The 23,594-nt window shown below is 41.9% G+C and overlaps 1 protein-coding gene across 5 annotated transcripts in view; it reads right to left on the bottom strand.

Annotated features, from left to right (window-relative positions):
* Positions 1–23,594, bottom strand: part of TSC2 (TSC complex subunit 2) — an 80,033-nt gene that overhangs the window by 42,353 nt on the left and 14,086 nt on the right. For all 5 annotated transcript variants that reach the window (XM_073636473.1, XM_073636469.1, XM_073636468.1 and 2 more), the window contains 15 exons: positions 23,371–23,514; positions 22,421–22,558; positions 18,235–18,338; positions 15,575–15,656; positions 13,677–13,832; positions 12,218–12,319; positions 12,011–12,133; positions 11,764–11,870; positions 9,456–9,612; positions 9,221–9,343; positions 8,670–8,804; positions 8,089–8,278; positions 7,550–7,643; positions 4,018–4,120; positions 3,847–3,941 (listed from right to left, as the gene is read on the bottom strand). In XM_073636473.1, the coding sequence (XP_073492574.1) occupies positions 3,847–3,941; positions 4,018–4,120; positions 7,550–7,643; positions 8,089–8,278; positions 8,670–8,804; positions 9,221–9,343; positions 9,456–9,612; positions 11,764–11,870; positions 12,011–12,133; positions 12,218–12,319; positions 13,677–13,832; positions 15,575–15,656; positions 18,235–18,338; positions 22,421–22,558; positions 23,371–23,514 (1,853 nt within the window). The remainder of the gene's footprint in view (positions 1–3,846; positions 3,942–4,017; positions 4,121–7,549; positions 7,644–8,088; positions 8,279–8,669; positions 8,805–9,220; positions 9,344–9,455; positions 9,613–11,763; positions 11,871–12,010; positions 12,134–12,217; positions 12,320–13,676; positions 13,833–15,574; positions 15,657–18,234; positions 18,339–22,420; positions 22,559–23,370; positions 23,515–23,594) is intronic.

Raw genomic sequence — 23,594 nt, 5'->3', positions numbered from 1 at the left:
CAACATTGTGCTGGGCTAATTATTATTCCCATCCCAGCAATAGACATGTGAAATGTGGCAAAATTAAAAAAAAAAAAAAAAAAAAAAAATGAAACTCCACCTGTGAATAGACCAGAGACATCATCGTGGTTCTACCGGACAAGACCAAGTATTTTATAAGGTTAGCCAAGGTCAGAGGTGGATATGTGGGGTAATGAGCCTTGCTCCTCTCCCCCTCCTCTCCGCAGTCATTGCAACTGTGGGCGCCCGGCTGTGTCAGTCGCGCTACGCTCTCCTAGAGGCCAGGCAATCTTCTGGGACCTGTGACGTGTCCCAGAAGATTGCAGAGAGGGAGGGGCACCTCGGTGGAGGAGTGGGACAGGAAGTACCTGTCAAAACCAGGTACCCACTCCCCCCCCCCCCCCCAAAAAAATAAAAATAAATTACATGCCAAATGTGGCATGTAAGGGGGCGAGGAGTGCTTAAAGTGGAAGTTCCACTTTTGAGTGGAAGTCCGCTTTAAGATTCCACCATAAAGACCAGTGACACATGGCTGAATTCCAATCATACAGTACTTGTCACATAGCACCAGGATGATATCACTTAGAGTGAAGGGACAAAGATGGAACATACCTTTTTACTACATAAAGGACTTCCCTAAAAGCAGGCACTGCATGTCAGTATGGTTTAATTACAACAACTAACACATGTTAACATACTGAGCAGAAAATGATCACAATGAAGAGCATTTAGAAGGAACACATGGAGAATGAACTGAAGGTTAATGCAAAGAAAAAAAAAAAAAAAAAAAAAAAAAAAAAAAAGGGGGGGGGGGATGAGTAATTCCTAATGAAAAAAATTGACTTTATAGAATGTTCTAAAAAGGTAGTTGACATTTAAATGTCAGTAAGCTCAGCAACAAATTTACTGACAGAATGACATTTAAATATCTATTAGGGAAATGATGGGTTCTTGTGTAACTCACTGTGGGAGGAAAATAAGGGACATGAACAAAAATTTAAAGGGAAAACTATAGTATCTTTTTCAGTACATACTGTTCCTTTTTTAAATGATCATTGTAACATTGAGCCCAATTCACATTTTTGATCACTTTCACATTTTTTACTTGGTTACTGTTCCATATTTGAAATATTATATTTCTTGGAGATTTGTAACAGCAGCAAATGATATGGCACCTTTGAATTGCTTTCATCGGCAGGCTTAAATCAATCTCTCTCTCTCTCTCTAGAGATAGATATATATAATCTCTATATCTCTCTCTCTATATATATATATATCATTGCTTTTGTTGTTTCCATTAATAGGTGAATATTAATATAAATATAAAAGTGGAATTCCAGGCTAAACAATGCTCCTTCCTCCCTTCTAACACCTATGCTGACCAACCTAAGAGAGGGTCCTATAATCACCTATTTTCAGCCCGTTCTAGTCACACGATTCAGCTCCCCACTGTCAGCCAGTGGCAGCTGCAGGGGGGGGGTGTTGTGTCAATGGCTGGGCCAATGGGAGGCATTCTTCTCTCCCATACAGCGGCCATTAGCTGAAAGAGGAGCTCATGGGACCGGACCAGAGGGGCTGAGAATAGAGATAGCCATTTTTCTTGCACAGGTTAGTCAGCACAGGAGGGAGCATTTTTAAGATTACTCCTCTACTAAAAAGGGGTAGGAGGAGAGGAGGGAGCACCTAATATCCAATGAAAAAAAAAAAAAGAAGAATAAAAAGTTTGTAGATTATTGAAAGTAGCAAAAGATGGTCAAGCCAATGCGTTTTGGGGGAAAAAAAGACTCCCTCTTTCTCAGGGCTGCTACTGTTTGTAGATGGTGAACAGGGAAAATCCCACATGGATAAGTCTAATACCAGAACTGCTGCCAACAGTCATCTCAGCTACCCCTTTTTAGTACATTCGGAAACAACCTCAAGGCCGTACACATAGGCAGCAGCCTAGGCCCCTAAAAAAAAAAAAATAAAATAAAAAAAGGGCTCACCATCTCCTTTCAGGTGTAGTGGGGCAGAAAACATTGGAAGAGAACTCTTCCATCCTACCATTACCTAACCAGCGCCTTACAACCAACAGTCAGTACAGTGTGATCTCAAACCCTACTTAAGTTTAGCCCAGGAATTCTACTTTAATTGCACCTAAACCCAAAATAAAAATGTAATACTTTGCTGGATACCAGCCCTTAGCTGTAGTGGCTACATTTGTTTTTCCAGGCTTTCTTCCTTTATTTTCACCTGGTGATCCTGCCAGTAACACTTCCTGTCCTAGGGCAATAATGCCAACTCCCTGTACTGTATGGAGAAGCAGTATTGTCACCCTAGGCTGCTCTTCCGATTTAGACTACAAACACCTCTCCATTACATAGGAGGAGGTGTTCCGTAGTTCACTAATCAGAATTGGGAAAGCTGATAACATTGTTTAATATTTTAGTTCAGTGCACAGAAGTTACAGGGATACAATATTTATGGATGCGTCAACAGGAACCATTATGTAATGGCAATAATTGTACTGAAAAAAGAAAACCAAAACCAATGCAGCCACCATATCTAGACTGGTAAGCTGCAATAAATTACTTTTTTTGTTTTGTCCTAGATAAAAAATAAAAAATTGACCAGACAGTTTTAAGTTTACTTTTATGGGTTCTACACTACACTGCCTGGTGTAATGAAAGCAAAAAAAGTTAAGGGCTACAAGTCTCCATATTAAAAGTACAGAACAGCAAGCATAAAAATAAGTGCAAGTTTCTTAGACCTCATTCACAGTGGCACTAAGGCCCGTAGTCAAATGGGCTGTGCGGGTTGAGCCGCCAGGCGGTGCTAGCAGGCAACCCATTAAATGGCCTGCATGTCCCAATTTGACAGGCATGTGGGTGTGGGCAAGCTTTCCCGAATGCCGACTGTCTGCGTTTAGAGGCTGCTCCCCCACACCACTGTTAAATTGGGATGAGCAGCTGTATGCGAGCAACCATTGAGTTCCCATACATTTATATGGGCTACCAGCACACAGCACCTGGCGGCTCAAGTGGAAAAGCCCTGGAAGTCACATCTCTGCAAAAGCCTGTAAGGCTGTGTATGACCGCTTTAGCCCGGGCTCCAATTAGGCCACGCAGCCAACACGTGTCACTCCGCCCACGTAGCTTAGTCATGGGAAGCATCCCCATGTGAATGAGCCCTCAGGGTGAATCGCACATGTACTGCAGAGCAGCCAAAGCGAATCAATGCTCTGGCTGCTCTGCATTGCCAGCTGGATAGGGGGCAGTGTGGTGCACAATACACAGCACTGCCCCTTTATCTGAAGTGTACAAAACATACACTTCATTCACAACGTCAGGCGATGCGCTACACTGCCTGACATTGCAGTGCGATTGCGGCCAGTGTGCTGCGTAAAATGCAGGATGTTTGCATTTTAGCACAGCGCTAGACTGCGTTGCAGTGTGAATGGGAAAAAAATACAATATAGTTTTCATTAAAGTCAAAAATGCCAGCAGACTTGATGACAGGCCTTCAGGATATGTTGCATAAAATACAAAACCTAATTTAAAAACCTAAGCCAATGACCAGGGAAGCTCTTTTCCTAATGCAGGCTTCTAGTGACTGACCAGTCTTTTATACTTAAATCAGGAGGAGATAGAGAAAATATATATATTTTCAAATTCATTCAAAAAGTTTTGCACTTTTTTTAACTATAAAAAAAGTGCCTAAACTTCTTGAAGACCATATTATTACACACACACACACACACACACACACACACACACACACACTGTGTTGGCTTCTTGCTGACGTTCTAGGTAATGTATTTCTTCAATATTTCCCCAGTAGGAGCCAACAGGTATAGACATAGCGTACCTTTTAGGCCTCTCATTCAGGCTGGTGCTGCGGGCTCTGAAGCTCCCTTTCTCAGGAGTGTCATCAAAGCTCTGCAGAACATTGGAGCGCAGACCCTATAGGGAGGGCAGAGTGAGTCATGTGATTGGTCCAGTACATGTAGCAGTTTGCAAGCTAGGGAATGGAGCTTACCTTAGTTATGTAAGGCACAAAATCTCTTCTCAAAGACAGTCTGCATCGGATGAACCACATAGCAATGACATGGTGGGCCAGGAACACAATGTATTGATTAAATCTGGAAACGAAGTAGTAATTTACTGTTAAATTGTATGCTATGATTAAAAGCAAAAACAGATGTAAACAAAAATGAATGTAGCTTTATATTCATTATACTCTTAAATCAGTAACTGCATGCTCTAATGCAACTAGCACAAGTACCCGATATGGACATGGTACAAGCCTGTTGCGGTCCCCTATATCAGGTGTGCATGATCTGCAAGAAAATTCGCCGACAAGGAACATACTAAAAGAAGTGGAAAGCAAAGGAATAACCTCATCAGTCTGCTGCTGCTTTAATGGTCTAATCAGCAGGCTGTGGGAGATGAGAGGGCACTACTGCATCCCTCCTACAGTATACGGTTATAAGATACACGGGTCACCTGCCTAGCTATGCTTTGTGGAAAGGCTTTACATGTTTTTAGTGGTTTACCTGGCATTCAGCTTTAAGGGCTCTGCTTCGGTCAGCTCCTGCCGAACAGCTAAACGAAACTTTAGGCTAAAATGCCAAAAAGATTTACAGAGTGATGCAAATGCTTCTGTCAAGAACATACCCAAATCAAAAGCTCCTTCTATCACACATGGACAATCCAGGTGCTGGCTACTATAGTTAGTCTCCACTCTCCATTTACAAGGATAGGGGAAGGTTGGTTTTTGGGTGAGGACGTGCTGTATGCGGTCACTTTGCTGACAATCAACATATACAGCAAGAGGAGCCAAGTATGGAGTGTGGCTGATACATTTTTGCAAATACTTCTGTAATATAGCTCTACAGAAAACAGAGCACTGGCAACTACCCAAGCCTGCCGTACGGCAACAAAAAGTACATGTCCGCCTCTTGTGTGCCCTTTGGATAACTGTTGAGAATGAAAATAGTGATGCCCATCCCCATGGTCCTAGTTTTGATGATGTAAAGTGGTACTAAACTCTACCCTAAACAGTCCAATTCTATATACCCAACAGCAGATATGGGTTTCCTCCAAATTGCAGCTCTCTGCCAAGAGGGAGCGGAAGGGAAGAAAGAAGGACCTGCAAAGTAGAATCTGGTGGAAAGAGTACCAGTAATTTAAAGTGACCCTGTCACCAAAGAAAGAAAATTGCATGGAAAAGCACAGAAAAGTCAAGTATCCCAAATTCTTACTTGTAGCGTTTTCCCCTTCCATGAACATTTCCTTAATTCACTTGCAGTCCGCCTTGGAATCTGCTAGCGAATCTGATTAATTTAGAAAAGTAAAATTCACAGTAACACACCCCCCTTCCTGCATATCATAGCCCTCTTCTGGGAATAACTAATAACTGTCTGTGCTGGACCAGCTCCTTGACCCCCATCCTCACCTCCCTACATAACCTTATATGTAGCTGCCAAGTGGGCATAGTGAAGATGAATGCTATATAGTGTGTACCCTGAGTAACAGCTCTGAGTCTGTTAGATGTGTTGACATCTCTGGACTTTTGGATGTCTACACAAGGGAGGACTTTATGGGCAAATAACATGGCTAAAGCACATTAAAGGAACGCACAACCTTACGGTAAGATGATTATACCGGATCTATATAGCGCCAACAGTTTGCGCAGCACTTAACAAAATAAACACAGATGTTACAGTTACATTACAATTTGGTACAAGAGGAATCGGAGGGCCCTGCTCGTTAGAGCTTACAATCTAAAAAGGGAGGGTCAATTGGTACAAAAGGTAATAGCTGTGGGGGATGAGCTGATGGAGGAAGTAAAACAGTGTTACTTAGAGGCAGGATAGGCTTCTTTAAAAGAGAAGGGTTTTCAGGGATCGTCTAAAGATGGATAGATTAGGAGACAGTCGGACAGGTTGGTTCAATTGGACAGGGAGTTCCAAAGGATGGGAGAAGCTCTGGAGAAATCCTGGAGGCGAGCATGGGAGGATGTGACAAGGGAACTAGAGACCAGGAGGTCTTGGGAGGACCGAAGAGAGCAGCTTGGTTGATATTTTGGGACTAGGTTAGTGATGTAGCTGGGGGCAGAGTTATGGATGGCTTTGTAAATTGTTAGTACTTTAAATTTTATTTGTTGGGTGAGTGGAAGCCAGTGGAGTAATTGGCAGAGAGGGATGGATGACACCAAATTGTTGGTAAGGTGGATGAGTCTGGCAACGGCATTCATTATGGACTGAAGGAGGGCTAGTGTATGTAAAGGTAATCCAATGAGGAGGGAGTTGGAGTAGTTGGGGCGAGAGATAACCAGGGAGTGAATTAGAAGCTTGGTGGGGTCATTAGTTCAAAAGAGGCGTATTCTAAAGATGTTGCGGAGGCTAAGGCAGCATAATTCGGACAGGGATTGATGTGGGCCTGAAAAGAATAGTTCAGAGTCTAAGGTTACCCCTAGCACCCTGGAATGTGGGGAGGGACTGATAGATGTGCCATTGATCTTGACAGAGAAGTCAGGGGAAGGGGCATGTGGTGGAGGTAATATTAAGAGCTCAGTTTTAGATAGATTCAGTTTGAGGAAGTGGTTTGACATCCAGGCCGATATGTCTGTTAGTAAATCAGTGATGCGTAAAGAGACTGATGGGGTGAGCTGAGGGGCAGAGAGATAGATTTGGGTGTCATCAGCATATAAATGGCAGTGGAAGCCATGGGAGGCTATCAGCTGACCCAGGGAGGACGTGTAAATCGAGAATAGTAGATGTCCAAGGACTGAACCTTGGGGAACCCCCAATGGTAAGAGGAGCTGGAGAAGAGAAAGTGGATTTTTAAGTGACCGTGAAGGTGCGATGAGATAGGTAAAATTCGAACCAATGGAGAGCGCAGCCATGGAGACCAAGGAAATTTAGGTTTTTTTTGAGGAGGGGGTGGTCAACTGCATCACAGGCAGCAGAAAGGTCCAAGAGTAAGACTACGAAATAATGACCGTTGGTTTTGGCTGTTAGTAAGTCGTTTGAGTTTTAGGAGGGCAGTTTCTGTGGAGTGCTGTGGGCAAAATCCAGACTGAAGGTGATTGAGAAGGTTATTCTCAATGAGGTGGTCGCTCAGTCAGTTGTAGACTAAACGTCCAAGGAGTTTGGAGGCAAAAGGGAGTAAAGAGATGGGTCTTAGGTTAAGATTGGTGGGGTCTAGTGAGGCCTTTTTTGGTATGGGAGTGACTAGCGCATGTTTTAGAGGGTTGGGGAAGATGCCAGTAGAGTGAGAGGTTGAAGATAGGCGTTAAAGTGTAGGATAGAGCCAGATGGTGACTGTAGTATTTGAGAAGGAACAGGGTCCAGGAGGTTAGGTGGGCATTAGAAAAAAGTTTAGCGACTTCCTCTATGGTAGCTGGGTTAAAAGAGGGAAGTATTGATTGTGCAGGAGGACAAGGAGTGTAAAGTGAGGAAGATATCTGTAGAGTGGAGATCGAGATCAATAAGATCTCTTCTTTTACCTTCCAGCTTTGTTGCAATGTCCCCCCCCCTTTAACTGCGTTTTGGACAGGTACTCACCTTGAGGGATTAGTGTACGGCAGAGAAATGGCAAACACACTTGCATACTGTTCTGCAGCAAAGTTCCCATAAAGGTGTGGCAACCGGACCAGGGCTGAAAGAAACCATTAGAAAAAGTTTGGAATGTTGGAAGTCAGAGGTGATCGACAAAATGGACTCATATTGTGATGATGTGCAAGGTGCCTGACTTGCTAATCTACAAAAAAAAAAAAAAAAAAATGGCTTGACAGTGTTTATTCCTTGTATGATGAACCTGATAAGCCATGGCTAATCTAGATATAGCAAACTAGATGTCTTCCTCTGGCAGTATAGAGCAAATGATCATAATGGTTAACCTATGATAGCTCACTATGCTACTTTATGTATAAAGAACTACATGGAGGACTATGTATAAAGAACTACATGGAGGACTATGTATACAGTCTACATATGGAGAAATAATGGCTGACCATGTCCGTCCACATATTACAGACTGATGGCCGATTTTCCTAGCCTATGTGTGGGGGCCAGATGAATTGGGGGAATGTTAAATAACTTACTAGACAGGAACTCTAGCATGGGGATTGCCATGGTGACAGTGGCGGAGATATGTGTCAGCTTCACAATGAGCACCGGAAGGGACTTGATCAGCATCCCCGGCATCTCTACCATGCACATGGACAAAGCGACCACACACTGCTTGGCACAGCGATAGATCAGGCCAGTCTCCAGACAGCGAACCATTTCCTTCTACCAGAAGAGAAAATAAACACAATTACCCTTTGTAGTCTGACACACTTCACTTTCTATAGAATTCAATATAATTGCTTAGCATTAGGACCCCTTTGACACTGGGGCAGTTTTCAGGCGATTTAGCGTTGCACGGATTCCAAAAAATAGTTTCTGCACTACTTTTGGCGACTTCGTGGGCGATTTAAATAGACATCTGTGCATGAACCCGCACAGATGTCTGTCAAATCGCCCCCCCAAAGTTGGACTGAATCCAAATAGGGAAGGTTATAAATACTGCATGACAACTACATAATAATTACAATGCTGTATATTTATTGTTTGGTCAGAATTACTGTTACAAAGCATTTTTTCACTGCTAGGCCTTTAAGAAAAACACCAGAAACAATACCTGTTTGGTGATATCAAGATATTGATGGTATGAGGTCAGTGCAGTCAGTACAGGAACCACAGCCAGCTGTAGTTCAGTACGATTGAATCCTTCTGGAGTATTATACAAGCGATCACTGGCACTCCGGTCTGAGAGCTGGAACACACACCACATAATGACAATATCTGAACAGAGAGAGAAGACAAACCCTTCCTAGGTCTAGGCTCACACCTATGCGTTTTTTGCTGTGTGTTTGCACATGTGCAGAAAAGCACTACAGTCCATTTTCTATGGGTCACGTTCACATCTATGCAGTTTCCATATATAATTTATTATGTACTGTATACTCAAATACTTTCTTGTAGTGTGGAGAGATGGTCACCCCCTGTTTGCACTTTCCTTTTGGCTCCTTACTTACCAATATTTAAAACAGGTAGGTCAGTTCCCTATGCTAAACCTTTACATATGCAGGCAGCACAGATTGGGTGGGGCCCTACAGCAGGTATCTATAAAGGTAGTGTTGAGCCGAGTCTAACAGATGGGCAATGTATAAACTATGTAGTTTGACTCACCATAGTACAGAGAGATGCAGAAAGCTGGTCAATGTTACAGGGTGAGGACAGAATGAGGAGTTTATAACGAAGACACTCAGGCAGTTTATTGAGAACCAGTTTGAGGACTGTCCAGTCCGTTTCCTACAAGAGAAAGAGTAGTGATTATACAGAAATTAAAGTCTCCAGGAAGAGACCTGAATACAGCTGGAACAGACCTGTGATCAGATCTGCTTTGGAGAATGTAATACTACACCTGCTTTAAACATTGCAGAATGACCCCAAAAGCCAGAGAGAAATGCAGGCAGCCCAATCGAGGACAACCGCCCTGGGAAGAGAGGCTGGGGCTTCCAGAGGGGGGAGACAGTGTGCCGCCGGGCTTCCTTTCTGGTGGCCTCTTCTCAGGCTCAATCCTAACAGAGATCAGAGCAGTTAAAAGGATCCTTCAAAAGATGGACAAGTCAGCCGTACTCACTGTGGTCATTGCCCAGGCTATGGACTTCCTTGTAAAACCCATCATCCCCACCATGAGTCATCCATAACTATATATCCTTGTATTATATATACAGATACAATTCTAATAGTGACTCTTTACCCCCCACTGGTTAGAACTTATATAGGACTATATTGTTCAATATTCTGACACCACATTTTTCATTATCCCAGATAACACAGTTTTGCCTGCTGGAACACCCTAGCGCAACAATTGTGTTTTTACAAAGGGATACTTCAGCCCACTTCGCCCCTTTAAAGCCTCAAAACTACTTTGTAATGTGCACATCATTACCTAGGTTAAAGAATATGTAAACCCAACACTTCATATTCCCGATATGTGCCTGCTGTACCATGTACTTGGAGGACGTAGCCTGTTCTCTTTGCATTGATTCCTTTATGTGAAATACTTGGTGTTTCTGCCAGTCACTCTGCTTTCCTATCTAAAACTGACACACTAGGCATTAGTCAGCTCTCTAGCTGTGTTGGGACTAGTGCCGACATGCCCCCTCTGCACAGTCACTCACTGAAGATCAGCGTGCTGCTGTTTCCCCTCTCCCAGCTCTCCAAGATCCTTATTGCAGCTGAGAACATGATCATGTATAGGAGTATATGAGGACTTAAAAAAAAAAAAAAGAAGAATTTATAAAGTTTTTTTTATATGTCTACACAAATGTTTTGTCTTTCATTTCTATTTTAAACTGATTTTTTTTTTTTTTTTTTTATTTACACAAAAGGTGAGGGTTCATACTTTAAAATGTAAGTTCACCTTTCACCTTTACAGAAAATCTGTAAGGGGAACCTACACTGGACCCCCTCCCCATTGTCCTGCTGTACCAGTGGTCTCACGATCCCCCGCTGTCAGACACCAGGACACCACTTCACCAGTCCAGGGATTTGAAATCTCCCTGGCTTAATCATCTATCCGTACCTCTCAACATTTACAGATAGGGGGCATTCTAACTGGTCAGCAACATCACGGATGGCACTGACCAAAAAGAAACTGTCTAGCCCAACCTGTCAGCGCCGGAGGAGAGAAAACCAGAAGTAGAGAAAGCCAGGAGTATCTCAAATGCCCAAACCGGTGAAGTGGGGTCCTGGTGCCTGACAGCAGGGGATCGTGGGACTAGGGGAGGGGGTCCAGCGCAAGTTCACCTTACAGATTTTCTGTAAAGGTGAACTTACCCTTTAAGATGGAAAGGGGAGATTACACACCAGGGACACATTTGATTTTCTTATCTCCATGTTGTAGATTTCTACCTCCAACCCCTTAGACCAGGGGTCTCCAAACTATGGCCCTCCAATTCCCATCATGCCTAGTCATGTCTGAATGTCAGTTTTACAATGCCTTATGGGACCGTGTAGTTCCGTAACAGCTGGAGAGCCGTAGTTTGGAGATCCCTGCCTTAGGCCAAAACCTCTAAAGCTATAAAACACTGCTGCGAAGCTACTGGTGATAATCAAGATACAAACCTTAATGTTTCTGATGAATGAGCAAAGCAGCAATGGTGTCCTGCTTTAGCTGCCAGCATGCCAACAAGGCAGACAAAAAAAAACAACAAAAAAAAAAAAAACAACATTTAATTTGTAGTGATGGAGATCAGGAACCTTTGTCAGGCTTTTAAGATAAACTGCGCCCTCGCTGAGGAGATTCTCACCAAGACCGGAAATGAGGAGAGATCTCTCCAGCAAGGGACACAAGCTATGAAGCCCAAACAAAGGTTCTCATCTTCCCTCTCTATAGCCAAAACCAACAAATATAATTTGGCTGGACTTGGATATTTCTTCATAGGCGCATGATCGTTTTGACCAAGCAGGTACATTTATGATCTGTGCAGAAAACAGAGGAAACAATTTATGGAAATCTTTGGTCATCAACCAAGGCAGGGTGGTTACCAGGCAACCATTTGTTGGGTTGCTCCTGGCTGAATTGGGCAAAGATCACGTCATGTTTAGGGTAGCCATAATATGTACTCGACAAACTGTTTAGTATAAACACAGCCCAATAGACCAGTGGTTATAGATTTGGTGGTTTTTGTCTAGGAAAGAGGCACTAGTCAGATGACACTTACACAGACTCACACAGACAGTATGGGCTGAACCTCACAGCTCCATCCTTATTGGGGAGACCAATACGCTTCAGAGAGTCCGTCCGCAGGTGCAAGAAGAAGTCAAACACCTTTTGTTTTGAGGGGAAAAAAAAATAAAATGTAGGAAAGAGGATTAAACACACACCACATGTGTATATTCTGGTTACCAATTTCCCTAAAGAGCGCTATATGGACTCATCGCACAGTGCTCTGAATGACATGGACTGACCTGTAGTCTGATGCTGCTGGAGATTGGAGAACTGTACAGGTTCAGATAGTGAAGCTGAATGTGGTTGACCATCATTTCGTACACACGTATGGCATGACTGGCAGGGAGAATGTATAGCTTGGTCTGCACATAGAGAAGTTCATATCACTACCTTAGAATAACTATTTGCCTTAGTACACATCTGGAGAGAAAATGGCCGGTTCCCACCTGAAGGATGACCATTAGGCCCAACACAGATGTTTTTACATCTTCCAAAGATGATGCATCCTGTGTAGAGTCCGCAGGAAGGGACAAGGATCGAGTCACAACCTAAAAAAGAAAAAATATAATTCACAAACATAAACCTAAGAAAAAAAGGGCACAAGGAAGGGTGCCTGCCTTTACTAATCACTGCATGAGTAATACAAAGGATTCCTTCGTACCCTTGTGGCTGACTGTTCATCTAGAAATGTTGGCTTACAGCACATATAAAATTATATAATTCTATAGCAGTTTACAGATTGCTGGCTTTCATCATTGCAAGTTTTGTACCCCTTGGCTTCTAGAGCATGGCTTGTAGGACAACACAGAAAGGAAGAAAAAAAATTAAATGTTTACAGCCTAGTAGAGGAAGGATTTTTGATCCACATATTATGAACTGGAGTCAGGACTGCATTTTAATGCTGGAGCCTGACCCACAACCTTTAGTGTCTAAGGCAACATCCCTCTGGGATAGATAAATTCTCAAGACAAAATGTATTTTTTCAACTGGTCCTAACCTGGACCAGTATCATGGAACAATGTGATCCCTATACGAGATGCCTGTATTTTTTCCTATCCATGGAATTAAAATGTGTTTGTGCAAACAAATGCCACTTATAGCTGCAAGCCAGATGTGGAGATTCGCTGCAAAAACAGATGTGCCAATCTGCTTGCATGTTCGCTTCAGGCTTGCGAGCATTTCTTCCTGGAATTCCCACTCTCACACAACCCAAAAACATAGGTTAACTGACTTCTGACTAAACACCACCCCTAGAATATTTAAAACCATTGCAATAAAATAGATGGCCCAATAAAAAAGGATAAAATAGCAAGACCAGGTTTTGCTGCAATATTCACATTCAACCCAGAAATTTCCCCCATAGTACATTTTTCTGCCATTAAAGATGCAGAATCTGATCGTTAGAATCATTCAACCCTGCTGAACTTTGGTCATCTTGCACCCACACCAGCCTATGACTGGACAGTGAAAGGAGAAGCAGTGCAGTGAGGAGCTCATCTCTTGGTCACACTGTCTTCTCCATTTAGAAGAACCATTGGCTTCTTGTACTGCTTCTTTCATTCACACTCCAGCATTGTCATACAATGAATGCAGGAGACTGATACCAGGTCAAATTCAGATACTTGCATTACCTTAATTTAAAAAAAAAAAAAAAATGTATTCTAACAAATACTTTCTGTAAACAATGACCTAAACTTGAAAACAAATACATGCAATGATATAATGATTACAGAGCTGCATTCAGTTGTGTCTTTTATAACTGCCTGGGCTTTAAGATTTGTGGTAGTAGTTTTAAAGTGTAATTTCTCCCACGCATTCTGGATATTGCTCTGGAATATCTTTGTACTATGCAATTCCAAAAAGCACAAAATAAATTACTTATCTGTAGAGAAGGCAAAGCCTTACCCTCTCAATGATATCCATTAAACTGTTGAAATGGCAAGAGTGGCAGCATTCTGCCAAGTCAACCAAGAGTTGTGTGGCCAACTTTCGGACTTGATGATCTTTATCCTCTGGGATTTGTGCCAGCTGGCAAGTCACCACCTTTTCTATCAGTTCCTCCTGAAAACAAATCGGAAGAAGAATTCAAGGAGATGTCAGATGTACACAAACACACACAATATCGGTTTTATAAACTTTTAATAAAAGAAAAAGGATTCTCAGAGCACTATGGGTTCTCTAAATTAGCAGTGCACGGCAGTAATCTCCTTTCAGGCACTTGATTTCAAACTGAACTCTCATTTGGAGGTTTCCAAAAGGTGGAGGAGGGGTAGGAATGAGTCACTGGTGTGACTCAATCATTTGCAGATGTAAATTTCAGCTTTAGCTATTCAGCTCTGTAGGCAATATGGAGAAACTGAAAATGTGTAAAATGGAGCCTAAACCTGTATATACAGTAGAAGTAAATATAAGAAATATAAAATTTTTACCTTTTTATACATTTATAAAACTTTTTTAGCCCTGATCATGAGACACTGTCACTTCACTCATAAGGTCACAGTGGCTCCTGACTTATTCTTTCCCTCTAGTCACACAAACCCAACTCTACATGCTTCCTCACTGCAGGAGTCCAGCCTATATAAGCTCCAATTTTGCATGGTGTCAGTACTTACTCAGGTGGATAGATAATGTCACTGCTCTGCCACATATCAATGCTACAGCCACACAAACGCAGTCACATGGGGTGGGCCACATGGTCCCCATGCTAAAAAGCCTCACTCCTTAAAAGTAAGGCAGCCAGGGTTCACTCTTATCTGAAAGCAGACCGCCCGCTGAAGAAGAGGTTATCAGGGTTATGGTAGCTAGCTGCTGCCATAACAACGATATCCCTCTTCAAACAGCCAATGTATAACGACGGTGGGCGGTCCGTAAGTGGTTAAAAAGGTTTTTAAGCGCAATTCATGTCTGTTTAGTCAATGAGTCTGTTAGCTCTCACGTGGATGCTCTGAGCAGGCTGGATACTGAGCTATGGGGAGCAGAAAAGAACTGTCAGAAGATCTGTGCAACAAGGTAAAAGAACTTTATAAAGATGGAAAAAGAATATAAAAAGATATCCAAAGCCTTGAATATGTCTCTCAGTACTGTTCATACACTTAAGTGGAACATTCCCTTGATACCAAGCCAAGGTCGGGTAGACCAAGAAAGATTGCAGGCACAACTGCCAGGAGAACTGTTCAGGATATAAAGAAAAACCCACAGGTAACCTCAGGAGGAATACAGGCTGCTCTGGAAATAGACGGTGTGGTTGTTTCAAGGAGCACAATACGCTATACTTTAACAAAAATGAGCTGCACGGTCAAGTTGCCAGAAAGAGGCCTTAACTGTGCCAATGCCACAAAAAAAGCCCGGTTAGGCATGTAAAGATGTTGTTGGGCATATTGTAACCAGGCTTTTTGTGTGGCATTGGTGCAGTAAAGGCTTCATTCTGGCAACTCAATTATGTAGCTCATTTTTGTTCAAGTACCATATTGTGCTCCTTGAAACCACACCGTCTTTTTCCAAAGCAGCCTGTATTTCTCCTGAGGTTACCTGTGGGTTTTTCTTTGTATCCTGAACAATTCTTCTGGCAGTTGTGGCTGCAACCTTTCTTGGTCTACCTGACCATGGCTTGGCATCAAGAGATCCATTCATTTTTTCACTTCTTAATAAATGATTTAACAGTACTGACTGGCATAGTCTAGGTTTTGGGTATCAAAAATATGTTGACAACCCTTTTATCCAGCTTGCTGAGGACTTCCCTCTAAAAAGGATGAACATCTGGATTCCCAGATGTTTTATAATACAAAAAGTATCCAAAAACAAACCTCATAAAATTGTCTGTTGATACTCAATGAAAAGGATAGGACATCCAAGACTTTCATTCGTACAACACATCGGGCTTCATTCCTGAAAAGAGAAATGACGCATTGATATGGTATTGATAAACAGGAATGATTATAGACTGCATATTCGTTGTATCCAAACAAAAAGGCTTAAGGTCTGAAGAGCATTTTACAGTGAGCAGAGATCTCCCAATGCAATTGCTGCACCATTTTTTTTTCACTGAGAGTTTTTAACATTGTATGTACAACTTCTGAACATTAGAAATAGGCTGAGGATTTTTCAGTTTGTGTCCCTCGATGAAAAAAAGAAAAAAAAAAAACTAAATATGAAATCATGGAAATGTATTATTCAGTTATCCAGGTCAACTGAATTTTTTAAAAATGTATTAGTCAAACAGTTTTCTTCTGGATAGAATGGAGAAAGTTAACTGGTTAGGTTTTTATGATTGTCAGTGTCCTGTTGGGAAGATTTCCCTTCACTCCCTGTGTGAAGACAGAAAATGAAGTAGTCTCTCCAACCTTAAACAGGTGCTCCTCTGAGATCTCCTCTCACTTCATGTTCTGGTGACAACTGAAAAAAAGTTTCCATCTCTCTGTACTGGTCAATGGTCATCAGCACAAACACTGGATGAATCTCTTGCGACAACAGACCACTCTATCCAAAAAGTTTGCTTAGACGATACACTAACTGCTTCAATACCGGGCACATTTACCTCCTTCCTGCCCAGGCCAATTTTTAGCTTTCAGTGATGTCACACTTTGAATGACAATTGTGCAGTCATGCAACACTGTACCTATAAGAAATTTTTATCAATTTGTTCACACAAATAGAGCCTTCTTTTGGTGGCATTTAATCACCAGGTTTTTATTTATTTTTTTAGCTAAACAAGTTTTTGAAAACTTTTGTTTTCACGGTTTTAAAAACTTTTGCAAAGAATTAATCTTTCTTCATAAATTTAGGTCAAAATGTATCTGCTACATTTCCTTGGTGAAAATGACCCAAATAAGTGTATATTTAGTCTGTAGGAAAGCTATAGATTCCCTCTAGTGCTCAGTGTTATCAAGTGACATTTTTGTGAACCAAACAAAAAGGGATTGTGGGATGAGTAGCCCCTCAGACTGATAATGGCTTTGCATGTTTATGTGCTTGGACTACATATCTCAGGGATCTGTCCGGTTACAGATTTCTCTGCTGCGCATCCCCGCCTTCTGAGAGGATGTTATATGGCGTCCACTCTGAGGGAGGAAATTCCCACCCGCCTGTCACTATGTTATAGGCTGGGCGGAAAGGTGTTAATTTAGTCTATTTTTGACCTTACAGTGTTAATTCACCATTACAGAAAAAAAATGTAAAAAAGGTGAATTCGCACCATACACCATCCCCGGGCCCCTGCTGTACTTGCCTCAAGGGAGGCAAGTGTAGTTGGTCCAGCAGTCCGGAGATTGGAGAGGGTGCACAGCATTAGTTCAACTTCACAGAAAAAAAATGTAAGGCCACTTTCAGACTGGGGCGACGGCGGTAAAGCGGCGCTATATTTAGTGCCGCTTTAGCGGCGCTATTCGGCTGCTAGCGGGGTGGTTTTAACCCCCACTAGCGGCTGCAAAGGGGTTAAAACCGCCCGCTGGCGGGTTTGCAGCGCTACCCCATTGTTTTCAATGGGAAGGGCCGCTTTAGGAGCGGTGAATACAACGCTCCTATTGCGGGAGCGGTGAATACACCGCTCCTATAGTGCTGCAAAGATGCAGCTTGCAGGACTTTTTTCCCGTCCTGCAAGCGCACCGCTCCAGTGTGATAGCCCTCGGGCTTTCACACTGGAGAGGCGCTTTACAGGCACCTCAGTGTGAAAGTAGCCTAAAGGTGAACTTTAACGTGTATCCAAACCCAAAAATGTAATATATTGCAGCTTACCAGTCCTTAGATGCATTTGTTTTCTTTTTTCAGAATAGGCATATTTTCAGCAAGTACACCAAATACTGGTTAATCATGCCAGAAATCAATGTCACCTCCTGTAAGCTGAGCTGATACATTAAATAACTATCTTTCTTTCAAATCTTTGGCCATGTAATGGTCATGTTGGTAGCCATTAAAAAAAAAAAAAAAAAAAAAAAAAAAAAGCAAAACGAGGTAGGTGTTCTGATCAGCTTTAAACTAGCAAGCGGGGAGAGGTGCACACGTGCAATGTTATCTACAAAATGACACAAAGGGGTCCCTACCACACTTGCAAGCTAACCAGCAAGAAAAAATAATTTGTTTAAATTGACACTAAATATCATCCTTATTTTCCAAAAAGAATCCATAACCCTCCATGAGCTCTAGAACTCCTGAGGGCCCGCTTTTGCACTATGTAGCTCTAGTGGCCCTATTCTAGTGTGACAATGCTTCCTCCATACATACAGGGCAGTGAACGTTGGCATCCTAGAATAGGAAGCGCGTTAGTCTCAGTGTTACAAATAAATAGAAATGCACCAGCCATCTCATTTATCAGCTGGTTAACTGCAACAGATTACATTTTTGGGGGATTTAGATACGCTTTTAATCTGCTCCTATCCAGTGACAGCTTAGCAGGAATGTAGCAATATTTACTTCGCCCTAAACGCTGGACAATTGATAGGTAGAAAGTTACTAATTAAATGGTCCTGACCTGAAATACTTATCCATCAGCCTCTGCAGATCCTGTATCCACCCCTCCTTCCCTGGGTGGATGGACTTAGCTCTGTAGGTTATCAGATTCACCACTGAGGCTGCCTAGAAAGACACAAATACCATAAAAATCAATGACACATAGTAAGGTAGGAGATGCTTTTTATGAGCGTTTATACTCTTCTTGCAGTATTAGTGCCCTTTCAATAACACAGTTGAATACTGTATGGTACTTTATTTGCATGAACAGTTAAATTTTCATGTCAAGCCTTCTGGGTAATCCCTTCTTCTCATTCCAGTACTGCCTGGACCAAGAAGAGAGGAACCCCCTGAAAGCTTGTCCTGAAAATGTACCTGCTAGTGCAAAAAAAAAAAAAAAAAAAAAAAAAAGTACTAGCCAGTACTCAACATTATAGGAGGTTTATAAAAGTCTTTAGGACCCATGCTGATGACTAAAGCAGTATACAGCTCATAGGTTCACCCTATACTCATATATTCAGATGACTTTGCCAATATTCATAATACTCCGTTCCTCAAAATGCAATGGGCATGCAAGAGCTGCCAAAAGCCAGCTAAAGAAGGTAATGCAAAGTCATTTTTAAATCCAGGTACATGCAGCATCTATGGTTTATCTTGGTGGGAGCAGTTGTGATTGAAAACATTTCCTTACGTATGCAATCACCATATCTTCTCATGGCTTGTGGCATCTGTACATATCCATAGACTATGTGCGAAATGACTGCGCTAAAGCGTCAATGGTAAACAATAAATAAAATAAATGGAAAAAGCTGCCAACACTCAAACATACAAGGTTCCAGATGAATAATAGAGTGGCAGTGTAGAGCTACTGAGGAATGTGAAGTATATCATGTAGGTGAAAAACCTTGGAACAAATGTAATAAAACAAAATATTAAAACTGAACAAAAATCAACAAAACTGTATGAAACACAGTAAGTGTGTGTAACGTAAACTCCACAAAGGTGTAGAAAAATGTTCTTCCCGTGGTGGTGTCTTCAATTACAAGGAAGTATTGAAATGCTTGTCTGTAGTCATTTTCAGTGACACTTCAGAGGTAAATACTCTTACCAGCTACGGTGGACCCCAAGTGTCATACGACAAAGGGGTCATACAGGCTTGGGATCCTATGGAATGTGGATCAGATGCTGCTCAAGTACTGGACACAGAAGAATGGAACAGGTCCAATACAGTGTCCTCAGCTCTCGGTCCGTGGATTCAACAGGTACTCTACAGCCAAGCGATCGTCACCCAAACTGTTCCCGCAATGGCTCCAAAGGATAAACATGTAAAAACGGAGGGAGGACTCCTCCAATGGTGCAGGTCAAACCAAGATGGTTTTAATGATAAAAGGTCAATAGACAAACACTGGTACAATAAAAAGTGATCACAATAAAGGGATGATAAAAAATGAAGGCAATGTGGGATACAAGGAATGCTAGCCCAACGCATTTCGACACTAGGTGGTCTAGCTGGTAAGAGTATTTATTTACCTCTGAAGCGTCAATAAAAATGACTATAGACAAGCATTTCAATACTTCCTTGTAATTGAAGATACCACCACGGGAAGAACACATTTTTCTACACCTTTGTGGACTTTACGTTACACACACTTACTGTGTTGCATACAGTTTTGTTGATTTTTGTTCAGTTTTAATATTTTGTTTTATTACATTTGTTCCAAGGTTTTTCACCTACGTGATATACTTCACATTCCTCAGTAGCGCTACACTGTCACCCCATATCCACAGACTGACAGCCAATCCATCCACCATAATAGTGTAAGTCATTTAAGGTGTCTGAAGATCTGCTTTTTGTTGATTGCCGTCAGGAGCAACCAAATTTCTTCCACTCTCCCAGAGAGGACAGGACACAAAATCATAAATGATCAGCATTAATGGGATACTGACCTTTTGCCATCCCATTATTAGAAGTACCGTTCATTGTATGTAGGATGTCAGGTTAAAATTGTATTTTAAATGGAACCAGTCAGGAGTAGGCATTTGTAAAAATCAGATATCCACTCTAAAAGTGGATGTAAACCAAATTCATAACATTTGACCTAGGCACATATATATGTAGTGTTTCCTTAGCTCTCTCCAAAGCACCAAGTCCCGTGTCTTTCTGCGTTTTCGTTATCAGTGACAATGACAAGTTCTCCAAGATGGGAGAGAAAAGCAGCTGAAAATGTGTCGTGGGAGGTTGCTATAGATTAGCAGACATCTTGGCATAGCCCTGAAAGTATCTTCGTTCCTCTGCCTATGTGGAGGGGGGGCTGGGTGTGTGCCTTTCCTCCAATCAGCTGGATCCCAGTGTAAGCCAAGAATCCACTCCTACAGCTGAACGAGGAAGTGAAAATTCTAACCTGATGTAAGAATTCTAAAGAATATAGCAAGCTGAAGGTAACAGATATACATGTAAAACTTTTGTAGGGAGATTTGTTTCATCCCTGGCTGTTCACTTAACTAGGTATAGGAGAGGGTTTACATCCACTTTAAGTGCAGCCTTATTTTTCAGGCATAGCTGTATGTTCTGTTAGTCATCTGTATTCTATCCCTAGCAGAGCAGAAATGTCAGTCCAGTTACAGGCTGTAGACTCCCGTGTAGGCTGACCTTCCTCCTGCTGACCTCTGGGCTGATAACCAACACTGTTGGAGCTACAGGAAGAGGGAAAAAAAAGTCATCAGCCCTGGTCTCAGGCAGAGTAATAGGAGGCACTTACAGGTAAAGAAAGAGAGAGAAAAAGAAAAAAAAAAAAAAAAAAGAAAAAGAGAAAGATCTGACTGGTTATCTTAAAGGTTGTCTTGTTTGGGGGTCAGACATTTGCTCTGTAACCATGTTACAACTGTTTGTTATGTCACTAGGCTGACAGCTGGAAACTGCACAGTTGGTGAATACCTTCTTTTCACCCCCTTATTGAGAAGTGAGGTGAATGGGTTACATTGCATAGAGGGTTTTTAACCAGTTCAGGTCCGCCCTATAGCAGTTTTACTGCTACAGGGTGGCATCTGTGCGCCAGACCACTTATATACCCACACGGGATCTGGCTTATTCCGGGCATGTGTGCCGCCGGACACTTGCTCCCGCTGTGATCACACATAGCAGGAGCCAGCAGCGGGTACCATGGACTCTATGTCCGCCAGCACCCGCCGATGATCGAGGACACAGGCAGAACAGCAGTCTGCCTATGTAAACAAGGCAGATTGCCGTTCTGTCAGTAGGGAAGGCATGGATCCCACGTTGCTGCAAACCAGGACTGGATCATTGTCTTCCCTTAGTAAAAAGCACCTCCCACACAGTACCCAAACACAGACCAAATCACACATTTAACACATTGATCACCCCTGATGTTAACCCCCTTCCCACCCAGTGGGAATAATACAGTGACAATGCATATTTTTAGCACTGATCCCTGTAATGTCCCTGGTCCCCAAAAAGTGTCAAGTGACAGTCTCCAAATTGTCCGCTGCAATATCGCAGTCCCACTTTGAAAGTCGCTGATCGCTGCCAATAAAAAAATAAAAATATCCCATAGTTTGTAGATGCTATAAGTTTTGCGCAAAGCAATCAATATACACTTATTGGGATTTATTTATTTTTTTTAACCAAAAATATGTAGCAGAATACATATTGGCCTAAATTTATAAAGAAATTAGATTTACTTTTTTGTTGGATATGTTTTATAGCAGAAAGTAAAAAATATTGTTTTTTCAAAATAGTCCGTTTCTTGTTTATAGCACAAAAAAAAAAAAACCCCAATGCAGAGGTGATCAAATACCACCAAAAGAAAGAATACTTTGTGGGAAAAAAGGGCATAAATTTATTTGGGTACAGCGTTGCACAACCGCGCAGTTGTCAGTTAAAGTAAAGCAGTGCTGTATCACAAAAAATGGCCTGGTCATGAACGGGGGTAAATCTTCCAGAGGTCAAGTGGTTAAACATGCTGAGACTCAATGCGACATAGCAAGCATTTCTGGTGTCCATTCTAGGGTAGCCATTACAGACCGGATCCTCAATACACCAATAAACTGAAGGGAGAATTTTGTGATTTATGGCCAAGTTGGCTGTCTACAGCATAATGCATTGATTGCATTCCCTGAATAAAACATCAAAAACGTTAGGAAGACTATAAAGCAGAATATCCAGTAGTGGAAACAATATAGAAACTCACAGGCCGATCATCGGAGTGTCTCTCCACCAGTTCAAAAAATCTCTGCTCTTCCCCATGGAAATCATTCTGGTCATAGAGCTCCTCCACTGCGGTCAGCAAATTGTGTATGGCAGCCTTCAACTCCGGACTGCGGAGAACCTGAAATCAGCAAAGAATAAATGATATATTAAAGGAAGTCTATAAAAATAAGAAGTACCTGTAATTCAAACTTGATAAATTGCTTGAATGTCTGCAAATGACACTACAAGGGCCATACAATCTTTGGCACTTAAGGCCCCTTTCACACTTGTGCGACTTGTCCTGCGACTTGGGACTGGAAAGTCACATGACGGGTCATGACTCATGAATTTCAATGAGTACCATTCATATATGTGCGACTTCAAAGTAGTCCCTGTACTAGTCCGAATGATGCGAGTTGAGGTCCATAGACACAGTGAAAGCGTGGTAAAATCACGCAACTTTCAAGTCGCAGCAGTGTGAAAGGGGCCTAAAGGGGCAGGATGTGTTATCCTGAAAGGGGCAGGATAACACATACAATCAATAGGATGAATGTTAAAAGGGGGGGGGGGGTGTCTAAGCACACTCATTTACCAAGAAGTGCACTGCTATTTTTTTTTAGAGGGAATTTCAGAAAAAAAATAAAAATAAATAAAAGTATATTTTTCAGGGTATTTTCTTGGCTACAATTAAAGTGTATTTAAGGTCAAAATGTAAAATCATTTATTGGTTTCCAACTGAAGAGGGTATGCTGTGACTTTGGATCTCCTTTAATATTTCTAAATTTTCCTACATTTTAAATATATACTTTGAGTTCAGCTCCACTTTTAGTCAAAAGTTGCAACACAAGCCAAGCTGACAGTCCATATAAAAAGGTGACCATTCAAGGGGATAAAATACTATTATCCATTTTGTAAATGCATGAAAATTGGCTCCCTTCAGCAGTTGAGTACCTGCAGCTGCTGGAACAACCTTTCAATGACAGCCAGGAGCACATCCCACGTTGCCGCCTGCAGTTCTCTCCCATACTTCTTTATGAGTCGTGTGATGGACAGGACAATCTCATAGGAAACCACAGCATTCGGACAATTCATAGCCTAACCAGAAATTTGAAATAAATAGATCAATGAGAAGTTCTGTAGTCTGGCATTAGCAAAAAGGCATGGAATGCAAAATG

This window comes from Aquarana catesbeiana, linkage group LG06 (genome assembly GCF_042186555.1).
Source record: "Aquarana catesbeiana isolate 2022-GZ linkage group LG06, ASM4218655v1, whole genome shotgun sequence".
Classification (NCBI taxonomy): Eukaryota; Metazoa; Chordata; class Amphibia; order Anura; family Ranidae; genus Aquarana; species Aquarana catesbeiana.
The sequence above is the reverse complement of the archived record's forward strand: the minus strand, read 5'-3'. Positions and strand labels throughout refer to the sequence as shown.